At 59.1% G+C, this 19,201-nt stretch overlaps 1 protein-coding gene across 1 annotated transcript in view; it reads left to right on the plus strand.

The window, feature by feature from the left end:
- CPAMD8 (C3 and PZP like alpha-2-macroglobulin domain containing 8) overlaps positions 1-18,915 on the plus strand; it is a 97,262-nt gene extending 78,347 nt beyond the window's left edge. The window contains 17 exon segments of the mRNA XM_087443060.1: positions 1,499-1,580; positions 6,328-6,491; positions 6,614-6,687; positions 9,706-9,869; positions 10,922-11,010; positions 11,101-11,237; positions 11,645-11,800; positions 11,906-11,968; positions 12,749-12,933; positions 14,552-14,639; positions 15,496-15,570; positions 16,286-16,391; positions 16,486-16,596; positions 17,258-17,302; positions 17,305-17,467; positions 18,051-18,055; positions 18,338-18,915. Coding sequence (XP_087299186.1) covers positions 1,499-1,580; positions 6,328-6,491; positions 6,614-6,687; positions 9,706-9,869; positions 10,922-11,010; positions 11,101-11,237; positions 11,645-11,800; positions 11,906-11,968; positions 12,749-12,933; positions 14,552-14,639; positions 15,496-15,570; positions 16,286-16,391; positions 16,486-16,596; positions 17,258-17,302; positions 17,305-17,467; positions 18,051-18,055; positions 18,338-18,480 — 1,850 coding nt within the window. The 3' untranslated portion in view covers positions 18,481-18,915.
- Positions 18,916-19,201: the final 286 nt, after the last annotated feature.

Here is a 19,201-nt window from a genome sequence, read left to right on the forward strand (position 1 = left end):
AGAAATAAGCAGCACTGAGCGACTTCAGAGATAAGTAAGGCAGCACTGAATACCTTCCATCACCGTCAGTCAGGCCCGGGGTCAGGGAACAGCCCCTCCTGTGCGGCTGGCTCTTCTTGGTGCCTCGGTTTCCTCTGTCACAAGGGTGTTAGCTCAGTTGATCCCAAGGTCCTGGGGTGCCCTGGGGTTTGCTTCTAGCCTTGGCTGGAGCTGGAGTGGAAGGGAAGCGTGGAGGGGCCTGACCCGGCTATGAAGCTGGCATCCACAGCGTGCCGGACGTGTGCATCAACCCCCCGCCCCTGGTTTTCCACCAAACCAGCTGGTGTTCGTGTGCTGTGGCTGCCGTAACAAAGGACCACAAACCGGGCGGCTTAGAACAGCAGGAATTCCTTCCTCATGGCTGGAGGCCTGAGCTCTGAGATCAGGTGTCAGCAGGGCTGGTTCCAGGAGGAGGCTCTGAGGGGACTCTGTCCTGGGCCCCTCTCTTGGCAGGGTTTTGGGGGCTCCAGCGTCCTTGGCTTGTAGACACGTCAGCACGCTCTCCTCTGTCCTCGCAGGCCTCTGTGTCTAAATGTCTCCCCTTCTTTCTCCTCATGAGGACAGCAGTCATTGGATTTAGGGCCCACCCTAACCCAGGAGACCTCCTCAGGAGATCCTCAGCATAGTTACATCTGCAAAGACCCTTATCCCAGTGAGGTCCCATTCGAGTCTCCGAGTGGGCATAAATTTGGGGGGACACTGTCCACCCAGTGCAGAGGTCCTTCTGCCTCTTCCCCTCCTCTGTGGACACAGCTCTGTCCTTCCAGTAGGTCAGGCCCCAAACCTTGGTGCGCTCCAGATCCTTCTTTCTTTCCTTCACACCTTGTCCAGCTGAACCACTCTACCTACTGAAGAACCCCTCCCTGCCTGTCACCGCCACCTGATTGGAGCCCAGCATCCTGCTCAGCTGGATGGTCCCTGCCCCCCCAGTCTCCCCACTTCCTCTCCAGACCTTACAATCCACCCATGACATATGTGCCCCACACCCTGCCCCTGCTCACCCTGCCTGTGCCCCCTGCTGCTCTCACAAGGAAACTGAACGCCCAGCCCTGGAGGCCCCAGGGCTGGCCTGACCTCCCTGCCTCCCGCTCCGCCTCGCTCCCCTGCTCTGGCCACTCCGGTGCCTTCTGTTCTCCGAGCACACTGAGCTCTGGCTCCAGCGGGTGGGAGAGGGTGCATTTCACTGACCACCAGGCATGACTGAGGGCCCAGGTGTGACCAGGAATCAGGAAACAAAAGAGGAATAAAGTAGAGGTTTCAGCAACCCCAGATGTGGTGGGGCAGTTTCAAGGACTCCAGAAGCGAGTGAGGGGCAGTTTCAGGGTCCCCAGATGTGGGTGTGGGTCAGTTTCAGGAACCCTGGATGTGGGTGTGGCATTGTTTGGGAGTCCCAGGTAGGACATAGTCAGGCCCAGGCCCAGCCATTCACCAGGAGGCTGTCCCTCTGCTCGCCCTGCAGGCTACCAGCGACAGCTGACCTACAGGCACCAGGATGGCTCCTACAGCGCTTTCGGGGAGCGGGATGCATCAGGGAGCATGTGGTGAGTCCCCACCCCCAGGGCACAAGCCACAGCCTCCCGTCCAGCACAGTGTGGCCAGAACGCTCGGGGTCTGATCCCCAGGGTGACGGGGTGTGGGCAGCGCTGCCTGGTCCTGGGCTCGGAGGGGGTTTGAGGAGTGGTGGCGACAGTTACTGTTACTCTTTCTGCTGTTGTTGCCACAGTGCCTGGGAACTGAGCCCCTGCTCTCCGGCCCCTTGGGAGCAGGTCCTGGGTGCTCTGGGCCTCTTCAAAGCCCACTGGACCCAGGAATGGAGGTGACTCCGAGCAGGAAGGGGTGGGCTGGGAGAGGCCAGACCACCGTCTCGAGGCTGCAGTGGGGGATGTGCAGGAGGAGCGGCCTGGGGTCCAGATTCCTTTGCGACCGGCTCCCTCTGGCTTTCGGGCAGCCAGCGCAGGGAGGGTCAGAGAGGGCTGGGGGCACCTGGGTCCTGTTCCCTGGGACCCTTGGACCACAGCAGTTCCTGGCATCATCGGGGATTTGCCTCGTCCACTTCGGTGCTTACTGAGAAAGTGGGGCACCCCCAACTCTTGTCCCCAGGGGGCTCCCTCAAAGTGCCATCCTGACAGCGCCTGCAGTAGCTGTGGGCATGGAAACTGCCCTGTTCTTAGGCTGCTGTCCACTGCGCAGTGGTGGGCCAGGGGCGGGGAGCGGGGCTGAGCCTGGCTGAGCCTGCACCGCGGAGCGCGGCGTCGCTCGCTTGGCTCCAGGGGCCCCAGGCTGTGACCTGCCCAGCCCCCCAGACCCCGCAGCATGTCCGCTGTCCCAGTTTTTGTCCCAGGGCCCGGCCTTGCTGAAAACCCGTGGAACAAGGCCGCAGTCACAGCCTGGCAAACAGAGGCCCCTGCCCACCCCAGGGGACGCCCGGAGCCACTGAGTCACCCTCCAAAAGCTGGCTGAGCCCCAGCAGCCCTGAGAAATAGCGAGCGGTGACCCACTGTGCACCCTGCCCCAGGCACACGCAGGCACAGCTCGAGTGGGACCAGTTCCACCACGGTCATGGAAATGTGACACACAGCAGCCCCCTTCCCCCTCACCCTGTGAAACGGGCCTGTTGGTCTCTGAACATGGACATCTCCCTGAGGACCCTGGAGGACAAGGCTGCAGGAAGCAGCATCCACCCGGGCTCTGTCTCGCGTGAGCTGTGTGGCCTTAGACCAGCTGCTCAACCTCTCTGAGCCTGTTTCCATGCCGCACATCCCTCTCAGGACCGGAAGGCAGGAGACAATGGAATAAGGGTGTGGGCGTGCTCATTGAAGTGCTGGGGGTACCCATCAGGATGGATGCCCTCTTTGTGCCTCTCCCTAAATACTTGGACACTTCCATCCAGCATGGAAGGCTTACAACTCAGGATGTATTATAGACAGGTTCCTGTGTGTGCAGTGTACATTCGTTCACTCGTTCGTTCATTCAGTGAGTGCCTACTATGGACCAGACCCTGTTCTCAGTCCCAGGAGAACAAGAAAGAAATGGTCCCTGGTTCCAGGAGCTCACTGCCCCAGGGAGAGAGGTATGAAACGTAGTAGTTATCTACTGCTGGGAACAAGTCATCCCACAATGTAGCCACTTAAAACAGCAGACATCTCTTCCCTCCGTTTCTGTGGATCGGGAACTCAGGAGCTGCTCAGCTGGGTGTTTCTGGCTCAGCGTCTCTCCCGAGGTTGCAGCCACGGTGTTGGCTGGGGGCTGCAGTCATCTGAAGGCTTGACTGGGGCTGGAGCGTTTGTTTCCAAGTTGGCTCTCTCCCATGGCTATTGGCAGGAGGCCTCAATTCTCACCGAGGACCATTCCATTGGGCTGCTTGAGCGTCCCTCCAATATGGCAGCTGGCTTCCCCCAGAGCGAACAATCCAAGAGAGGACACAAGGAGTATGCCACAGATGCCTTTTATCATCTGATCTCCCAAGTCACACTGTCACTTCCACCACATTCTATTCTTTAGAAGCAGGTCACTAAGTACAGCCTATACTCAAGGAGGGGGAAATTCAATTCCACCTCTTAAAAGGAGAAGTATCAAACATTTGTGGAGATATTTTGAAACTACTACACCAGGCATATAATTTCTGGTACCTATAAAACAAACAAAGCAAGGTAAGGGGATAGAGCAATGGGGGATACATTTATGTGAGGTGGTCAGGAAAGGTTTCCCTGAGGAGGTGACCTGAAAGAGGTGAGGGAGGAGCCGTGTAAAAATCCAAGGAGAGAAGATTCCAGGCAGAAGGAACAGCCTGTGCAATGGCCCTGAGGCAGGACTGAGCTTGTCAAGTTTGAGCCACAGAAGGGAGGCCAGTGTGGCTGGGACAGCACAGGCAAGGAGGAGAGGGTGATTGGGACAGCCTGGGCAGCGTGAGGGGTTTGGATTTTATTCTGGAAGGAACAAGACACAGTTGGATGGCTCAGAGCAGAGTGTGGCCAAGATCTGAGTCACAGAGGGCTGTGGGTGTGTTTAATTAATAGACTATTTTTCAGAACAGTTTTAGGTTTATAGAAAAATTAAGCAGACAGAATTCCCATATACTCCCTCTCCCCCTCCACAGTTTCCTCTATTACTAACATCTTGCATTAGTGTGATACATTTGTTACAATTGATGGACCAACATTGCTACATCATCAAGGGCCACACTTTCCATCAGGGATCATGCTTGGTGTTGCATATTCCACAGGTTTTGATGAATGCACAATGTCATGTCTCCACCGTTACAGTATCATACAGAGTAGTTTCACTGCCCTAAAACTCCCCTGTGCTCTGCCTCTTCATCGTTACCTCCCCCTCACCCCTGGCAACCACTGATCTTTTTACTGTCTCCATAGTGTTGTCTTTTCCAGAATATCATAGAGTTGGAATCATGCAGTATGTAGCCTTTTCAGACTGGCTTCTTTCACTTAGCAGTATGCACTAAAGGTTCCTCCATGTCTTTTTGTGACTTGAAAGCTTCTTTTTTTCTTTTTTTTAAGGAAGATTGGCCCTGAGCTAACATCTGTTGCCAATCTTCCTCTTTTTCTTTTTTCTCCCCAAAGCCCCGGTACAAAGTTGTATATCCTAGTTGTAGGTCCTTCTAGTTCTTCTGTTTGGGACGCCGCCTCAACATGGCTTGATGAGCAGTGAGTAGGTCCATGCCCAGGATCCGAACCAGTGAACCCCGGCCACGGAAGCAGAACACGTGAACTTAACCGCTATGCCACCGGGCCGGCCCTTAGAGAGCTCATTTCTTTTTATCTCTTAATAATAATTCCTTATAAGGATGTACCATGGTTTGTTTATCCGTTTGTGTTTTCAAAGTGGAAAAGTAGAGAGAGCAGTGTAGCAGAATGTGGGATTTCCAGAATTCACAGTCTCATGGGAGCTGCGTGGCCTGAGTTCCACCTGCCTTCCCTCTTTGCCCCATGTCCCTGCTGCACACCAGTGTCTGGACTTTCCCTCTGGCTGCTGAGTGCAGAGCAAGTCACGGGGTGGCAACCGGCCAGGGAGACGGGGCCATGGGGGGGCCTGGCTGATACAGGGGCTGTGGAGGTGGAGGGAGGGGATGGACTTGAGGGATCTGGGACAGAGAGTGGCCAGGACCAGCTGACTCTTGGGGTGGGTGCATGCGGGCTTTGGGTTATTTTAAGGCTAATAGTTCAGGTTTTGGTGATTCACATGAACAGAGCCCAACGCCACTTGAGTTGGGGCGTTTCAAATGCCGACACTTCTGTTGTTTGTCCTCCTCGGCTCCATGATTTCTACCCAGTGGTTCTCCTGCATCTTTTGTTCACTCCATCATTCATTCCTGGGTCCCACCAACCCTCACTCAGGGGACACTGTGACACCAGCCACAGCTGGGCTGGGGGACTGGGTGGGTGAGGGACAGACTGCAAAGCTAGTGATGGACAATGATAACACAGAGGCATGCCCATCCCACAGTAGGGGTGTCTGCGAGGCTTCCTCTGGGGAGAGACACTTGGGCTGAGCATTCAGAGGCAAATGGGACTTCGTTCTGTGAAGAAGGGAGGGGAATACTGTGTGTCAAGAGCCTGGATGGAGTAACTGAAGCTAGTGGATTGGTGGGACTTTTCAGCTGCAAGCAACAGAAAACTGGCTGAAAAGCAGTTCTGAATATCAGCTCACATCACAGAGCTGGGGAGCCTCCAGTGTTGGCCAGTCTGATAGCCCCACAATGCATCAGGGCATCTGGTTCTTTCCTTCAGTCCCTGTAGATTCCCTCAGCACAGTGGCTGCTCCTCTCGTGGTGACAAAATGGCTGCAGCTGCTCCCAGCATCATTTAATGTGCCCATTCCAAAGCCATTCACAGGCCTAGGGACTGGAATGACCGTAACGGTTGCTGGCTAGGGCCACAGAGGGTCTTAAGTATCCAAGACATCTGGCTGCTGGTTCCCAAGCAAGACCCAGGGTCTCTCAGCAAGACTGGGGAGCTCTTGGAGAATGGATGTGGAGGGGCAACAGGGAAGGTCTCCCGCACGTGGCAGAGGCAGGCAGGGCTGGACCAGCTCACAGAAAGGCCTTGCGTGGCAGGTGAGGAGCAGACCTGGGTGCTGCCAGGGTGGGAGGGTCCAGGCAGGGATGCTGGGCTCCGTCGCCCGCACATTTCCATTGAGCTGTTGGACCCCGCCGTCCTACAGATGAGGACACGGAGGCTTGGGCGGTGTGGGGAACATGCCACAGGCCCTCAGGGGACACAAGGGAGATGACCCCGTTCTGCAACCCCCAGCCCCCTCCTCATCCTATTTCAGGCTCACGGCCCTTGTCCTGAAGTCCTTTGCCCAGGCCTGCAGCTTCATCTTCATCGACGAGCGGGAGCTGGTGGCCGCCAAGGGCTGGATGGTCCAGCAGCAGCAGGCGAACGGCCCCCTCCCGGCCGTGGGCAGGGTCCTGAACAAGGACATCCAGGTGAGCGGCCCCTCAGCCTCCTTTGCGGCCTTGGCCTTGCCCGCTTCTCCCCGGTGCTGCCTGGGGCCAGCGGGGCGGGGGGAGCTGTCCCCTCTGGCTCTGGGTGAAGCCCACGAGTCCTCTTGCAAGGTGGGGTCCACGGCACCATCCCGCTGACCGCCTACGTGGTGGCCGCATTCCTGGAGACGGGCACTGCCTCGGAGGTGAGCCCGGGGTCCCGGGAGACGTGGGGCGGGGGCTGGAGGGGCGGGCGGGTGGGTTTCCTGCGCAGGCCCGGCTGGCTATCTTCTGGCGGGGTTTATTTCTTCCTCGACACCTTCCTTCCGCTCATTAATGAGGTTTTTTCATGCTTTTCAATGGTCCCAGAGCATCCAACTTATAGCCTGAGCAGCAGAGTGAGAGGTTCCAGCAGTAATTGTGGGGGGCATGTGTGTATAAGGGGGGCTGTACCCTGAGGATGAGACCGCCCAGGACTGTCCACAGCCCCCGCACCCCATTTGGGGAGTCATTTGGGGCTACATCAGGTGCCTGGCCGGTGGCCTGTGTGCTGGCTTCAGGGAGCCCTATACAAAATGTTAGACTCTGGAAGGTTTTTGGTGGAAGGCTGTAGAACCTTCGGGGACAGTTGGTACTGGACCCAACAGGGCCTGAGGAGCTCGAGGGTCATCCTCACTTCTATAGGTTGTCCCGGGTGGGGGTGGCACGTGCCCTGCGGTGAGGGCTCTGCTGGCGGATCTTGGCCCCTGGGGTAGGGACCCCTCCATTCCTAACCTCTGTGTCAATTCTAAATCCTCTGATGATGAATCGAAAGTTGTGGCATTTCTCGGAATTCTTGGCCTCACAATCCAGGTTTAACTGCTGTACTTGAGGTTTGCTGTGACCTAAGACCCTCCACGCCCCATGCACTTTGCCCAGGGGGCCCCTTGCCCTGTGTTAAAGGGCTAAGTTGTGTCTCCCTCAGAATTCGTGTCCTGAGATCCCAACCCCTGTCTTAGTCAGCTCAGGCTGACACAACAAAATACCGTGGTCTGGAGGGTGTAAACAGCAGGCATTTATTTCTCACGGCTCTAGAGACTGGGACGTCCAAGATCAGGGTTCTGGTCATTCAGTTCTTGGTGAGGGCTCTCTTCCTGGCTTGTGGCCAGCCACCTTCTCTCTGTGTCCTCACATGGCCTCTCCTTGGTGCCTGCCCTTGGAGGGAGAGAGAAGGCAAGCAAGCTCTGGTGTCTCTCCCCCTTCTTATAGGGACCCTAACCCGTTATGGGTGCTCCACCGTCTTGACCTCATCTAAACCTAATCACCTCCAAAGGCTCCCCTCCTGATACCATCACATTGGGGGTTAGGGCTTCAACACGTGAATTTGGGGGGACACAGACATTCAGTGCATAACCACCATGGGACCTCAGAATGTGACAGTGTTCGGGGACAGGGCCTTTAAAGAGATGGTTAAGTTAAAATGAGGCTGTTAGGGTGGGTCCTGATCCAGTAGGACTGGCGTCCTTGTGAAAAGGGGAAATTAGGACCCAGGGACGTGCACAGAGGGAGACGATGTGAAGACGCAGGGAGAAGGAGAGAGGCCTGGACGGAGCCCCCTGCAGCCCTCAGAAGGAACTAACCTGGCGCACACCTGGATCTTGGATTTGTGGCCTCCAGATCTACGAGACATAACTTGCTATTTTTGTGTGTGTGTGTGAGGAAGATCAGCCCTGAGCTAACATCTGCCAATCCTCCTCTTTTTGCTGAGGAAGACTGGCCCTGGGCTAACATCCGTGCCCATCTTCCTCCACTTTATATGGGACGCCGCCACAGCATGGCCTGACAAGCAGTGCGTCGGTGCGCGCCCAGGATCTGAACTGGCGAACCCCGGGCCACCACAGCGGAGCGCACACACTTAACCGCTTGCGCCACCGGGCCGGCCCCAACTTTCTATTTTTTAAGCCACCCAGTTTGTGGTACTTTGTTATGCAGGCCTAGCAAACCATACAGCTGCCTCTAGGATGACTAACTGTCCCGACTGGCCCAGGACTGAGGGATTCCCAGGACGCTGTCTAGTTGGGCACCTCCTGCCCATCTGCACCTCTGCGACTGAGGATCCCAGGCCCCTCGGTGTTCCCCAGGTGGGCCACCTCCATCCACTGGTTCTGATTTTTGTTTTGGATAAATTGACATTGAGGTCAGTCTGACCTTACCATATTTTTTAGAGCTGAGCCCTGTGTTTCTTCATTCACTTGAGAGTTTGAAGGCCCCTGTGCCCTGGGCTGAATAGTGGCCCCTGGATTAGTGTCCTGGGGCTGTTGTAACAAAGTACCACAAAATGAATGGCTTCAAACAACAGGAATTTATTCTCTCGCAGCTCTGGAGGCCAGAATTCTGAAGTCAAGGTGTGGGCAGGGCCGTGTCCCTCTGGAGGCTCTAGGGGAGGGTCATTCCTGCCTCTTCCAGCTTCTGGGGCTCCAGGTATCCCTTGGCTCGTGACTCACGTGGGCCAGGCCTGGGGCTCAGTGAATCTGCTCTGTCACCCTGGCACGTGCCCCAGGAGGGAGATGGTACATTTTGACGTCACAGCTTTGGGGCAGTTCCCATTGCTTTGTCCTGATCGAAAGACGGAAAACTTTGGGAGAACATTCTTTCTGCAATCTTAACAATCACTAAAGCAGAGTTGTCTTAACTCCATGGTTCCACCTGTGCCTACAGGAGCACCATTTGCTAAATTCATTAATGCTTCGAATCACTCATTTTTCCATTTAACCAGTATTATTGGGCAGCTTCTCTGAACCAAGCCCATCACTGGACAGTGGACTCTGTTTCTATGCTCCAGCAGCTTGCTTTGGGGGGTGGGAACATGATCAGGGTTGGTGGGCTTCCCGGAGGAAATAACAATTGAGGCAAGGCCAGGAGCATGACGTGAGCATGGGCTGGGGTCTTGGAAGCCAGAGCCAGGGCTCTGCCTACTTCCCCCAGAGCTTCTCTGGGGTGATCTGCTGCACTTGGGCGTCCTGGCCAGACTTCTTTTGGAAAAAATTGGCACCAACTTAAAATAAACGGGATGAAGTTTGCTAGCCAAGGCTGCAGTTGATGGGAGCCCCAGAAGGATGCAAAGCGAGGGGCTGTGAACCGACTAGCATTCTCCCCAAGGGCACCCTGGGGACCTGCGGGTGGGTGGTGGCTGGAGTGGGGGCAGAGCAGCCTCCCAGGGCTCCCCTTCCCGCCCCACCCCGCAGGAGGAGAGGGGCGCCATCGCCAGGGCGAGGCACTTCCTGGAGTCCGGCGCGGCCCTGGTGGTGGACCCCTACAGCAGTGCCCTGACCGCCTACGTGCTGACCCCGCTCCACAGCCCCGCAGCCCCTGCAGCCCTGCAGAGGCTCCGTAGCCTGGCCATCACCCGGGGTAGGTGTCGCCTGCCTGCCGTCACAGAGGCCCTGCTGAGGGGCCAGCCCACAGGGCGCCCCAGTAGACAGCACACGAACACGTGCGTGGAACTGCGAGGCCTCCTTTGCTCACTATCTCGCTTGTTATATTATTCATTCATTATTGCATCAACCAGTGGCTTCGTGATGAAGCGGCTTGAGCCTGCGCGTCGTTTTCCTCCCCTGTGAAATAGGAGGTACCACCCCCGCCCCGGCCGGGGAGGGTAGTGCCCAGGGACCCCAGTAGAGAATCTCCCAGGCAGTCTGGGAACCAGCCCCCAACAGGGCCCGGGGAGGCGGGGGAGGCTGCGGCTGGCCCCCACCCTGCCCCACTTCGCGGCCTAAGCCTTGGGAAGCCTTTCCCATCTTCGGGGTGTCAGTCTCCCCATCTACAAAATGACTACCCTTCGTGCCTGCTGTGTTCGTGGAGCCCCAGTGGCCGAGCTGTGGCTTCTCGGAATGCCTCAAAACTGAGTCCCCTCCCCGCCAACTCCCTGCCCTGGTACCCCCCGCACCCTGTCCTCCCAGGCAGCTGTCTGATTAAGATGCCACCTGAAGAACTGCTTTCACTGCTTAAGAAGAAAAAAAAAGTTAAAAAGCAAAATTCTGAAACCACTCAATTGGGTGACAGAGTCTATTTAGGACTAAATGCTCAAGATTGGGAGTGGGGAGGGCTGATTTTTCTATGGTTTAAGGGCCTTGTACACCTCACATGAGCTCAGAATCCTTGCAAGTGGGGAGTGGCTTCCTGGGCTGAGTGGGGACGTCTGTGGCCTGCATCTCCCAGGAGGGAGACCATTGATTAGTGATGTCTGCCAGGGGTGCAGGAGGGGCTGGGTTTGTCACTAGTTGCAGGTCTGAGACATAGCCCCAAGGCCCTTCCTGTCTCAGCCATCTCCCCCAGCACCCTCCTCACACTGGGGTCCAGTCCCCCATGTCTCTTCTTGAGACCATATGCACTGAAGCCCACCATGGGATGCCAGGCTGGGCACTGAGTGGGGCTGTGGCCCCTGGCCTGTCCTGGCCTCACGGATGGAGTCACCCACTGGAGCCTGACGGGTTCCCGGGATGTGGACGAGGACGTGTTCCTGAGCTTCAGTGACGGGGTCTCTCAGTCAGGTACTGCTCACCCCACCCTCAGTGCCTCCTTTGGGCTCTGGGTCCTGTGTCCCGGCGTTGACAGGGCCCAGCCGGCCTCTTCCTTTGCAGTGGTCTCGGCTAAGGTGGAAATGACAGCCTACGCCTTGCTGACCTACACCTTGTTGGCAGAGATGGCCACTGCCCTGCCGGTGGTGAAGTGGCTATCCTAGCAGCGGAATGCGCTTGGGGGCTTCCCCTCCACTCAGGCAAGCCAGGCGGGGCCCGAGGAGGGGCTTGGGTCTGCGCAAAGGCACTGTGGTCCTGGCTCGGGGCTCAGAGCCAGCCAGGAAACCACTGGGGGCTTCAAGTTCCAGGATGGCTCCTTGCTGTCCGAGAGAAGGCAGGGGGTGGGACCCGAGGGACAGATGCACCTGGCTCTGGGACAGGGACCCAGTTCCTGCCTCCGTGGAGATGCCCACTTGCTGTCTGGGCCCCCCAGCTGGGGCCCCCAGGATGTCTGCTCCAATTATCTCTCCATTCCAGCTGCGTTGGTCCCTGGCCTCCAGAGAGGGTCCGTGCTGCCCTCAATGTGGGCTGGACCTCCCGGGACGCGGGCAGAGGGACCGCTGGCTGCCCCATTCCTGGGGCTGACAGCCTCCCGCTCTGTCCCCAGGACACCTGTGTGGCTCTGCAGGCCTTGCCAGAGTATGCCATCTTGTCCTACGCTGGTGGCATCAACCTCACTGTCTCCCTGGCCTCCACCAACCTGGACTACCAGGAGACCCTCGAGCTGCACAGGGCCAACCAGAAGGTCCTGCAGACAGCAGCGGTGCATGTTCCCGGGACGAGGGTGGGGAGTGGCGACGGCGGCCCTTCCCGCCGCCTGCCCACCGTGCATGTCTGCGGAGGGGATCACGATGTCTTCTCTTTCCAGATCCCCAGCCTCCCCACGGGGCTGTTCGTGAGTGTCAGGGGTGAAGGCTGCTGCCTGATGCAGGTGAGGGTGCAGAGAGAGCGCGTGCTCACAGCGGCATCCGGACCTCGGGGACCCCCAGAGGGGCAGGCAGGGGCTCTGAGCCCAGTGTCAGGCCAGGCTGTGTGGGTGGAATGTGTGTGCCTGAGAGAGACCCCAGGGCAGTCTGTCAGCTCCCCAAAATGCAGCCCACCCTGCCCAAGTCAGGGCCCGGGGGAGGGGAGCACCTGTCCCCTTGGGTGTGGGGTCCTCCCCAGGAAAACCTGTTTGACCTTCAACTTGGTTCTCTGACCATAAGCAGGCCTCCTCTTGCCCCCCGACATGGGATTTGCCCAGTGGCTCAAGTTTATTCTCCGTTCCTCCACCTGAATGGGACGTTCCAGCCTGGCCTCAGCCTGGCCTCCCCGCAGCCCCAGTCCCCAGGTTCTGGGATTTAGCTGCGCTCTGGGCGGGGGCAGGCTGTCCTCAAGGGCTCTGGCAGGCAGTCAGAGGGTGAGTCTGCCTAGAGACCCTCGTGGCCTCAGCTCCCCTATCTCTAAATCGGGAGCCCAGACAACACAGTGGGTGGGAGGGGGAACCCTGGAGGCAGACACACCTGGGCTCCAGATGCGTAAAAATGGGATGATGGTCGTCTCTACACCCTCTTCCGCTGTTTCAAGCCTAAGTGGAATAACAGTAGTCCCCGGAACGGTTGCTCATGTCACTGTCATCATTCTTGCGGTCCCCCACGGTCCCCTGTCCCGCCCGCCTCTCCCCTCCCCCCCCACCAGGGCCCCTAAGCCTCAGTCTACCCACACCTTCCAGATTGACGTCACCTACAACGTGCGGGACCCAGTGGCCAAGCCGGCCTTCCAGCTCCTCGTGAGCCTCCAGGAGCCAGAGGCCGAGCTGCACCAGCCCCCCAGGCCTGCCTCCTCCGCAGATGATGACGACCCGGAGGCTGACCAGCATCATCAGGAGTACCAGGTGACCCTGGAGGTGTGCACCAGGTAAAGCCAACTGCCCCGTGCTCAGGATTGGTGTTTTGTGTGGATCTCAGCCTATGGATAGTGATTTTCTCAGCTAGCAATGCCTGGGGCACTCACCTGGGGCACTCACCTGGGCCCCACAGACGTTTCCCGGGCTGGAGCCAATGTTGTGGCTGGACCAGCCCTTGTGGTTCTTAATTATGATTGTGGGACCCACTTCAGCAAAAGCCATCGGGGAACTTTGAGGAGCAAGATTTATCACTCACAGGTCCTGGAGGGGACATGGCACGCCGGAGGGCCACACAGTGAGGTCGAGGGTAGAGAGAGAGGGAGAAAGCACGGACCTGGGACTCTGACTTTGTTGGGCTCCAAAGGTGGGGTGCTTAGTGTTTTGTGAGTTCACTCTTTATTGGCAAATTTAAAACATAAGAGCAGGATTTAGGGTGCAGGAGGGGAGAAGTGGGGTCACTCAAGTGGTCAATTATCTAGGTCACCCAGGGCTTTCTAGAGGGGACCTTCATGGGTGGGGCAGGCTGGCTCCTTGGCTAGTTTATCTAGTAGCTGTGTCATCCAGCTGACAAGATGTTTATTCAAGATGGATGTCGTTGAAATGGATGCCTTTGCGGTCAAAAGCTTAATGTCAGGCACTTATGCTACAGATGGCTTTTGAAATGAGTGGAAGAAATGGAAGCACTTCTGAATGGACACAGCAGACCCCAGTGACAAACAGGGCAGGGAGGCTGGCTGGCGACGGCCATTTGTGGCCACTGTATGACCTACAAATCCAGCCCTCTCAGTTTCCCAAAAATGACTCCAGGACCAGGCCATGGGGGGTCCTCAGGGGGGGCCACATGCAGCTGCTCTCAGAGGATGCTTGTTACCATGGTGACAGTTTGGGAGCCCAAAAGTGGGTGGTTGCTATGGTACCCGAAGCCCATTGGAGCTACCCAGTCACCCTCCTCGACCTTGACACTCAGCACGCTGTTGAATGGGGCAGGGGATCAGGAAGCAGCTCGACTGGCCCCAACTGTCTGGCCCCATGGGGCCTGCTGGGGATGATTTTGTTCCTCCCTCAGATGTTAGAAAGCACCCACTGTGTGCCACCTGCATGTGGGCTCCCTCAGGCCTCGCTCCCGCAGGAAGCCGCCCCCGCCGACCTGGGGCAGTGGCCACCCCATCCCCTCGGGCACACAGTCCGCAGGTTCCTCTCGGAACGTCAGCCTCCCTCCCTGTCACCAGCACCCGGCGTTGGGAGGGCCTGGCATGTAGCAGGCCCCAGAGGCCAATTACCCACACCCCATGTCACAGAGGGAGAAACTGAGGGCTGGCACCAGGGAGTGGCTGGGTCTCCCTAGTCGCCTAGGCTCCCTTAGCCCCAGCAGGGCACAGCGTGGGGCTCGGGACAAAACAGGGCCCAGAGCTGATAGACCTGGTCAGGCCCAGACCCTTGGGCAAGGCCCTCTCCTTATGGTCTCCGTGTCTCAGCTGTGAACTGGGCCAGCTCACGGTGTTTGTACAGATGGCCTGCCAGCTGGGCCCGGGGCAGGCTCCCCCAGGAGCCGTGGGTGTTGTGGGGGCAGAGGGGCCATGAATTCCACCTGAGGCTTGAGTTCACGGCCTCTCTCCCTCTCGTCGGAAGGTGGCTGCACGCAGGGTCCTCCAACATGGCTGTCCTGGAGGTGCCCCTGCTCTCGGGCTTCCGGGCGGATGGCGAGAGCCTGGAGCAGGTGAGGGGGTGCTGGTGGGCAGTGGCCAAGGGGGTTTCCAAATTCCCAGCCCTTCATAAAATGGGGTAGGTTTTTTTTGTCTTTCTGGGCAAAGTCGGTGCCACCTGCTGAGGGGCTGGTGGGGAGGGGTGGGGGCTGTCCCAATAGGTGAGGCTCCCGCCAGGCCACCTGTGCTGTTCTTCATGTGGCAGAGGGCTTAAGCAGTTGTGCATGCGCTTTGGGGATGACGTGGGGTGCCCTCAGCCCAGATTCTCCAGAGACCTGCCACCACTCTCACAGCCTCAAGAGAGACCAGTCCCATGTCCCCTTTTGTTGGGGGGAGAGGGGCACAAAGGGAGGGGGCTGCCTTGCCTGGGCCGGAGGATGTCTGCAGTGGGGAGGGTTGAGCAGGAAAGCCAGGCCTGTCCTGGGGGTGGAGGTGATGGGGGGCTAGGGGGGGCATCACAGGAGAGGGAACAGCCAGTGAAGAGGCTCTGGGTGGGAGTGGGTTTTTGTGTCAACAACTGAAAAGGAGTCCCAGGCTGGTGGTGCAGGTGAGGTGGAAGCAGGTGGCAGGGGGGCCACAGGGAGGCCTGGCCTGGCCTGGGACTGGATCGGGGGAGAGTGCAGTGGGGGGCGGGGGGGCACTCAGAGCAGAGGTAACCAGCCTTGGGTGCTCTCTCCCCAGTGCTGGGGGGCCAGCAGGGCCTGGGAAGCACTGACTGCCACCCCCTCGCCCCGGCCCGTGGGGACTTGCTGGATGCGCTTGGCTTCTTCCCAGCCCGCCTCCCAGTGTGGGCCTCGCAGAGAATGGGGACGAAGCAAGCACTGAGGGCAGAGGGGCCCGGCGGACCCTGACCTCTGGCTTCCTTGCCAGCTGCTCCTTGACAAACACATGGCACTGAAGAGGTACAAGGTGGCCGGACGCAAAGTGCTCCTCTACTTTGATGAGGTACTGCTGGTGGGGCGGGGCAGTGGCCTCCACGGCGCACTGACGGCACAGTGGCCACGGCCAGGTGGCTCCTGCTGCTGTCTCACACCATGAAAAAGAAACCTGGAGACGGGATACAGGCAGAGCAGCGCGGCCGGCGGCTCTGGGCCCCAGGCAGCTGGCTCTGGTGGGAAACGCTGGGAGGGGGATGGAATAGTCCTCAGGCCTAACAAGGACTGAAGCCCTGACACACGCTACAACATGCATGAACCTCAAAACCTCATGCTGAGTGGGAGAAGCCAGACACAAAAGTCTGGGTAGTGCATGATCTCATGTACATGAAATGTCCAGAACAGGTAAATCTACAGAGGCAGAAAGCAGATTAGTCGGTGCCAGGGGCTGGGGGAGGGAGATGGAGAGTGACAGCCCAGGGGGACGGGTTTCCTTTTGGGTGATGGGAATGTTCTGGATCAACAGGGGTTGCACAGCATATTAATACTCACACACATACACAGTGAGGGAGAGTAGAGGTGAAACACCAGCGGAGGCGCCTTCCCAGGTGGAATGGAAGAACCCACAGAATTGAAATGGGACCAGGTTTCTGTGTTTCACACCTCTGGGGCCCCCCCGAAATCGGCCAATTCTGGACCTACGCTTTGGGGCGTCACAGAGCATGGAGGCGGGAGCTCAGTGCGCAGTGGCCCCAGCCAGACCTGAGCCCGCGCTGCCCCTGCAGATCCCCGGTCGGTGCCTGATATGCGTGCGGTTCCGGGCGCTCCGCGAGCACGTCGTGGGCAGGACGTCCGCGCTGCCGGTCTCCGTGTACGACTACTACGAGCGTGGTAGGCCCGTGCCCGCCCGCCCGCCCGCGCCCCCAGCTCGGTCTCGCAGCCTGTCACCGCATCACTTGCTCACCCATCCGCCCTCGTCCCGCAGCCTTCGAGGCCACGCGCTTCTACAGCGTCAGCGCGCTCAGCCCGCTCGCCCGAGAGCTGTGCGCGGGGCCCGCGTGGAACGAGGTGGCGCGCGCCCCGGCCCAGGGCCCCGCTGAGCGCGGCGCTGCACCCCGGCCGCCGCCGGCGCCGCGGAGGGCTGTCCTCTTGGAGCTGAGATCGGAGCGGGGAAGGGGGTCGCCGGGAAGCAGAGGGGGCCGCGTGGTAACGGCAGGAGGACGCGGCACGGTGGACGGCGCGCCTTCTGTGCGGAGAGGACCCGCCGAGCAGAGTGAGGGTGGGCTGTGGGTGGGGGCAGAGCCGAACGGGGTGGGGCGGGCCGCGAGGGGGCGGGGACAGCGGGGTGGGAGGGCGGCCGCGTAGAGGCCGGCGCAGAGAGAGCCCTTGCTTCCCCTCGCCCACAAGCCAGGTTGTGTCCAGGCACAGGGGCCCACGTCGTGAGCGCGGAGTGGCCGCGAAGGGTGGGGCTGGGCTGGGGGCCTCTTTCAGGGCCCTTTTCTCTATTTTCCAAACTTCCTGAAATGGGTTTACATTGCGGGTTTACATTGCTCCTAGTTTAAAAGTGTTTTTTTAGGCAAATCCTTGCATGAAATTCCACCCGGTCAGGGCTCAGGGCCTCCCAGTAACTGTCTCCACCTTTTAGTGGGTGGTTCCGGGCCCCCCGGGACTTCTCTCCCACTCCAGGCCTATGGTGAGGTGCGGGCCAGGTAGGGGTAAGGTCCCCCGGGCCCTGCCGACTTTGCTTCGGCCCCCACGCTGGTCCCCCGGCGAGCGGGGTCCCGCAGCCCTCCCGGAGGAGGGGCCAGGATCCCGCACTGCGGCTGCGCCCGTGACTGTGACACCTGCGGGGATCCGGTGTGCGGCTCCGACGGCGTAGTCTACGCCAGCACCTGCCACCTGCAGGAGGCCGCCTGCCGCCGATGCGCACGGTTAGAGCCCGCGGCCCCCCAGCCGCTGCGCGCCTGGTGAGGACGCGCCCCCGCCCGGCGTCGGGGACCCCGCTTGGCCCCGGACTGCATCATAGGATCTTCTCCATCACACTCTCTTCTCTCCAACGCCTCCTCTCTCCCCATCACCTTCCCGTCCTCCCCATCGCCTCCTCCCTCTTCCCCTTCGCCTCGCCCCCCGCTCTCCATCACCTCCTCCCTCCTCCCCATCGCCTCGCCCATCCCCCATCGCCTCCTCCTCCTCCCCATCGCCTGCTCATCCTCCCCATCACCTCCTCCCTCGTGTCTTAGCATTGCCCTCTCCTCTCCCCTTCCCTCCCCTCCCCGATTCTGATCACTATGCTGCCCAGCTTAGCAGCTCCTAACTCCCATGTCTGATGGTGAGGACCTCTCTTCCCCACGCTCCTGGTTCTCGCCTGTCTACATCTCCCCCACATCTCCCCCCTCCCACTTATTCTCTGCTCCCCACAGCGCCCCTCCCTGACTCTCAGTCCCTCACTTCCTGCCCCTCCCTGCGGGTCTGTGTGTCTCCTCCACCGGCAGCCTCTCCCCGCCCCTCCAGCCTTCCGCTCTGCTGAGGCTTCCCGCATCTCCTCCCCAGGCTCCGTCTCTTTGGACTCCAGACATCACCCTTGGTCCCTTCGGCTTTCTGTCCTCCCCCATCTCTGTTTCTTTGCATCTGGGTCTCTCTTTGCATCTCCTTCTCAGTCTTTCTGTGTCTCTCCCCACCCCCACCCCCACCCCAACTTTGTGCCTTTCTATATCTCCCCATCTCTGATCTCTCTCTCTCTTCTCCCTCATCTGTGACCTCTCACCTCCTGTCTGTTGCTCTGGGCCGTAAATCTCCTCCCTTCCCTCCCTCTTGTCATCCAGCTCCTCCCCTTCCAGCACCCTTCCAACCAGTCCGCTTCCTTCCGGAGCAGACGACGACAGCCTCTGTGTTGTACACCTACGACTGTGACCCGGCACCCCTGGACGCCGGGCACCTTGTGGCTGGCCACGACTTGGAGGGGGAGGGGGAGGACAGGTGAGAGCTGGGCCAGCCCCCAACCCCCTCCGCTTGCTCTGAACCCTGGCAGGGAGTGGGAGTGACCAATGGAGGGGTCAGCCTGTGGGTTTCAGCAGACGAGATGGGGGATCCATTCTCTCCCCACCCCTCCTCTCTACCCCCTCCGCCTTCACTTGCGCTCCCACCACCACCCAACACACATCAGAGAACAGCCCCGTATGCCCGTGTGTGCAGGGTGAGGCTGAGCCCTCCTGAGGCCTCCACTCCAGGAGAGACCCATCCCTGAGAGCCCCTGGGCTCCGGAACCCTGTTGAAGAAAAAATTATTCATGACACTCGTTAAAGACGGCAAGGAAGCCTTTATTCAAGGGGGGGCTATTGAGATAGCTAGAGGGACCACTGCACCAGGGTCTTGCAGGGGAGAGAGAGATTGGACGCCCCCTCTGAATACTACAAGAAAAAGTGGGGGTTTATAGCCAAGGAGCGGGGTGGGGGCAGTGGATGGAAGATTACTAAGAGGAAAGGTCAGGGGTGAAGGGGGATTCCGGCCAAACTGACCTCACAGGATTCTTGCTGAAGGTAATTCAGGGTGATCAGACCCCCCCCCCGGGGGGTTGGTGGGAGACGAGGAACCATGTTAGGTATTGAGGGTGGTCAGATATGGATGATGGGCGATTCTGCTTTAAACTGACTTAGCAGGATGCTTGCTATAATTGGACAGTGCCGAGATGGACACTGAGGCCC

This window comes from Ceratotherium simum, chromosome 18 (genome assembly GCF_057802395.1).
Source record: "Ceratotherium simum simum isolate JZ-2026a chromosome 18, ASM5780239v1, whole genome shotgun sequence".
Taxonomy (NCBI): domain Eukaryota; kingdom Metazoa; phylum Chordata; class Mammalia; order Perissodactyla; family Rhinocerotidae; genus Ceratotherium; species Ceratotherium simum.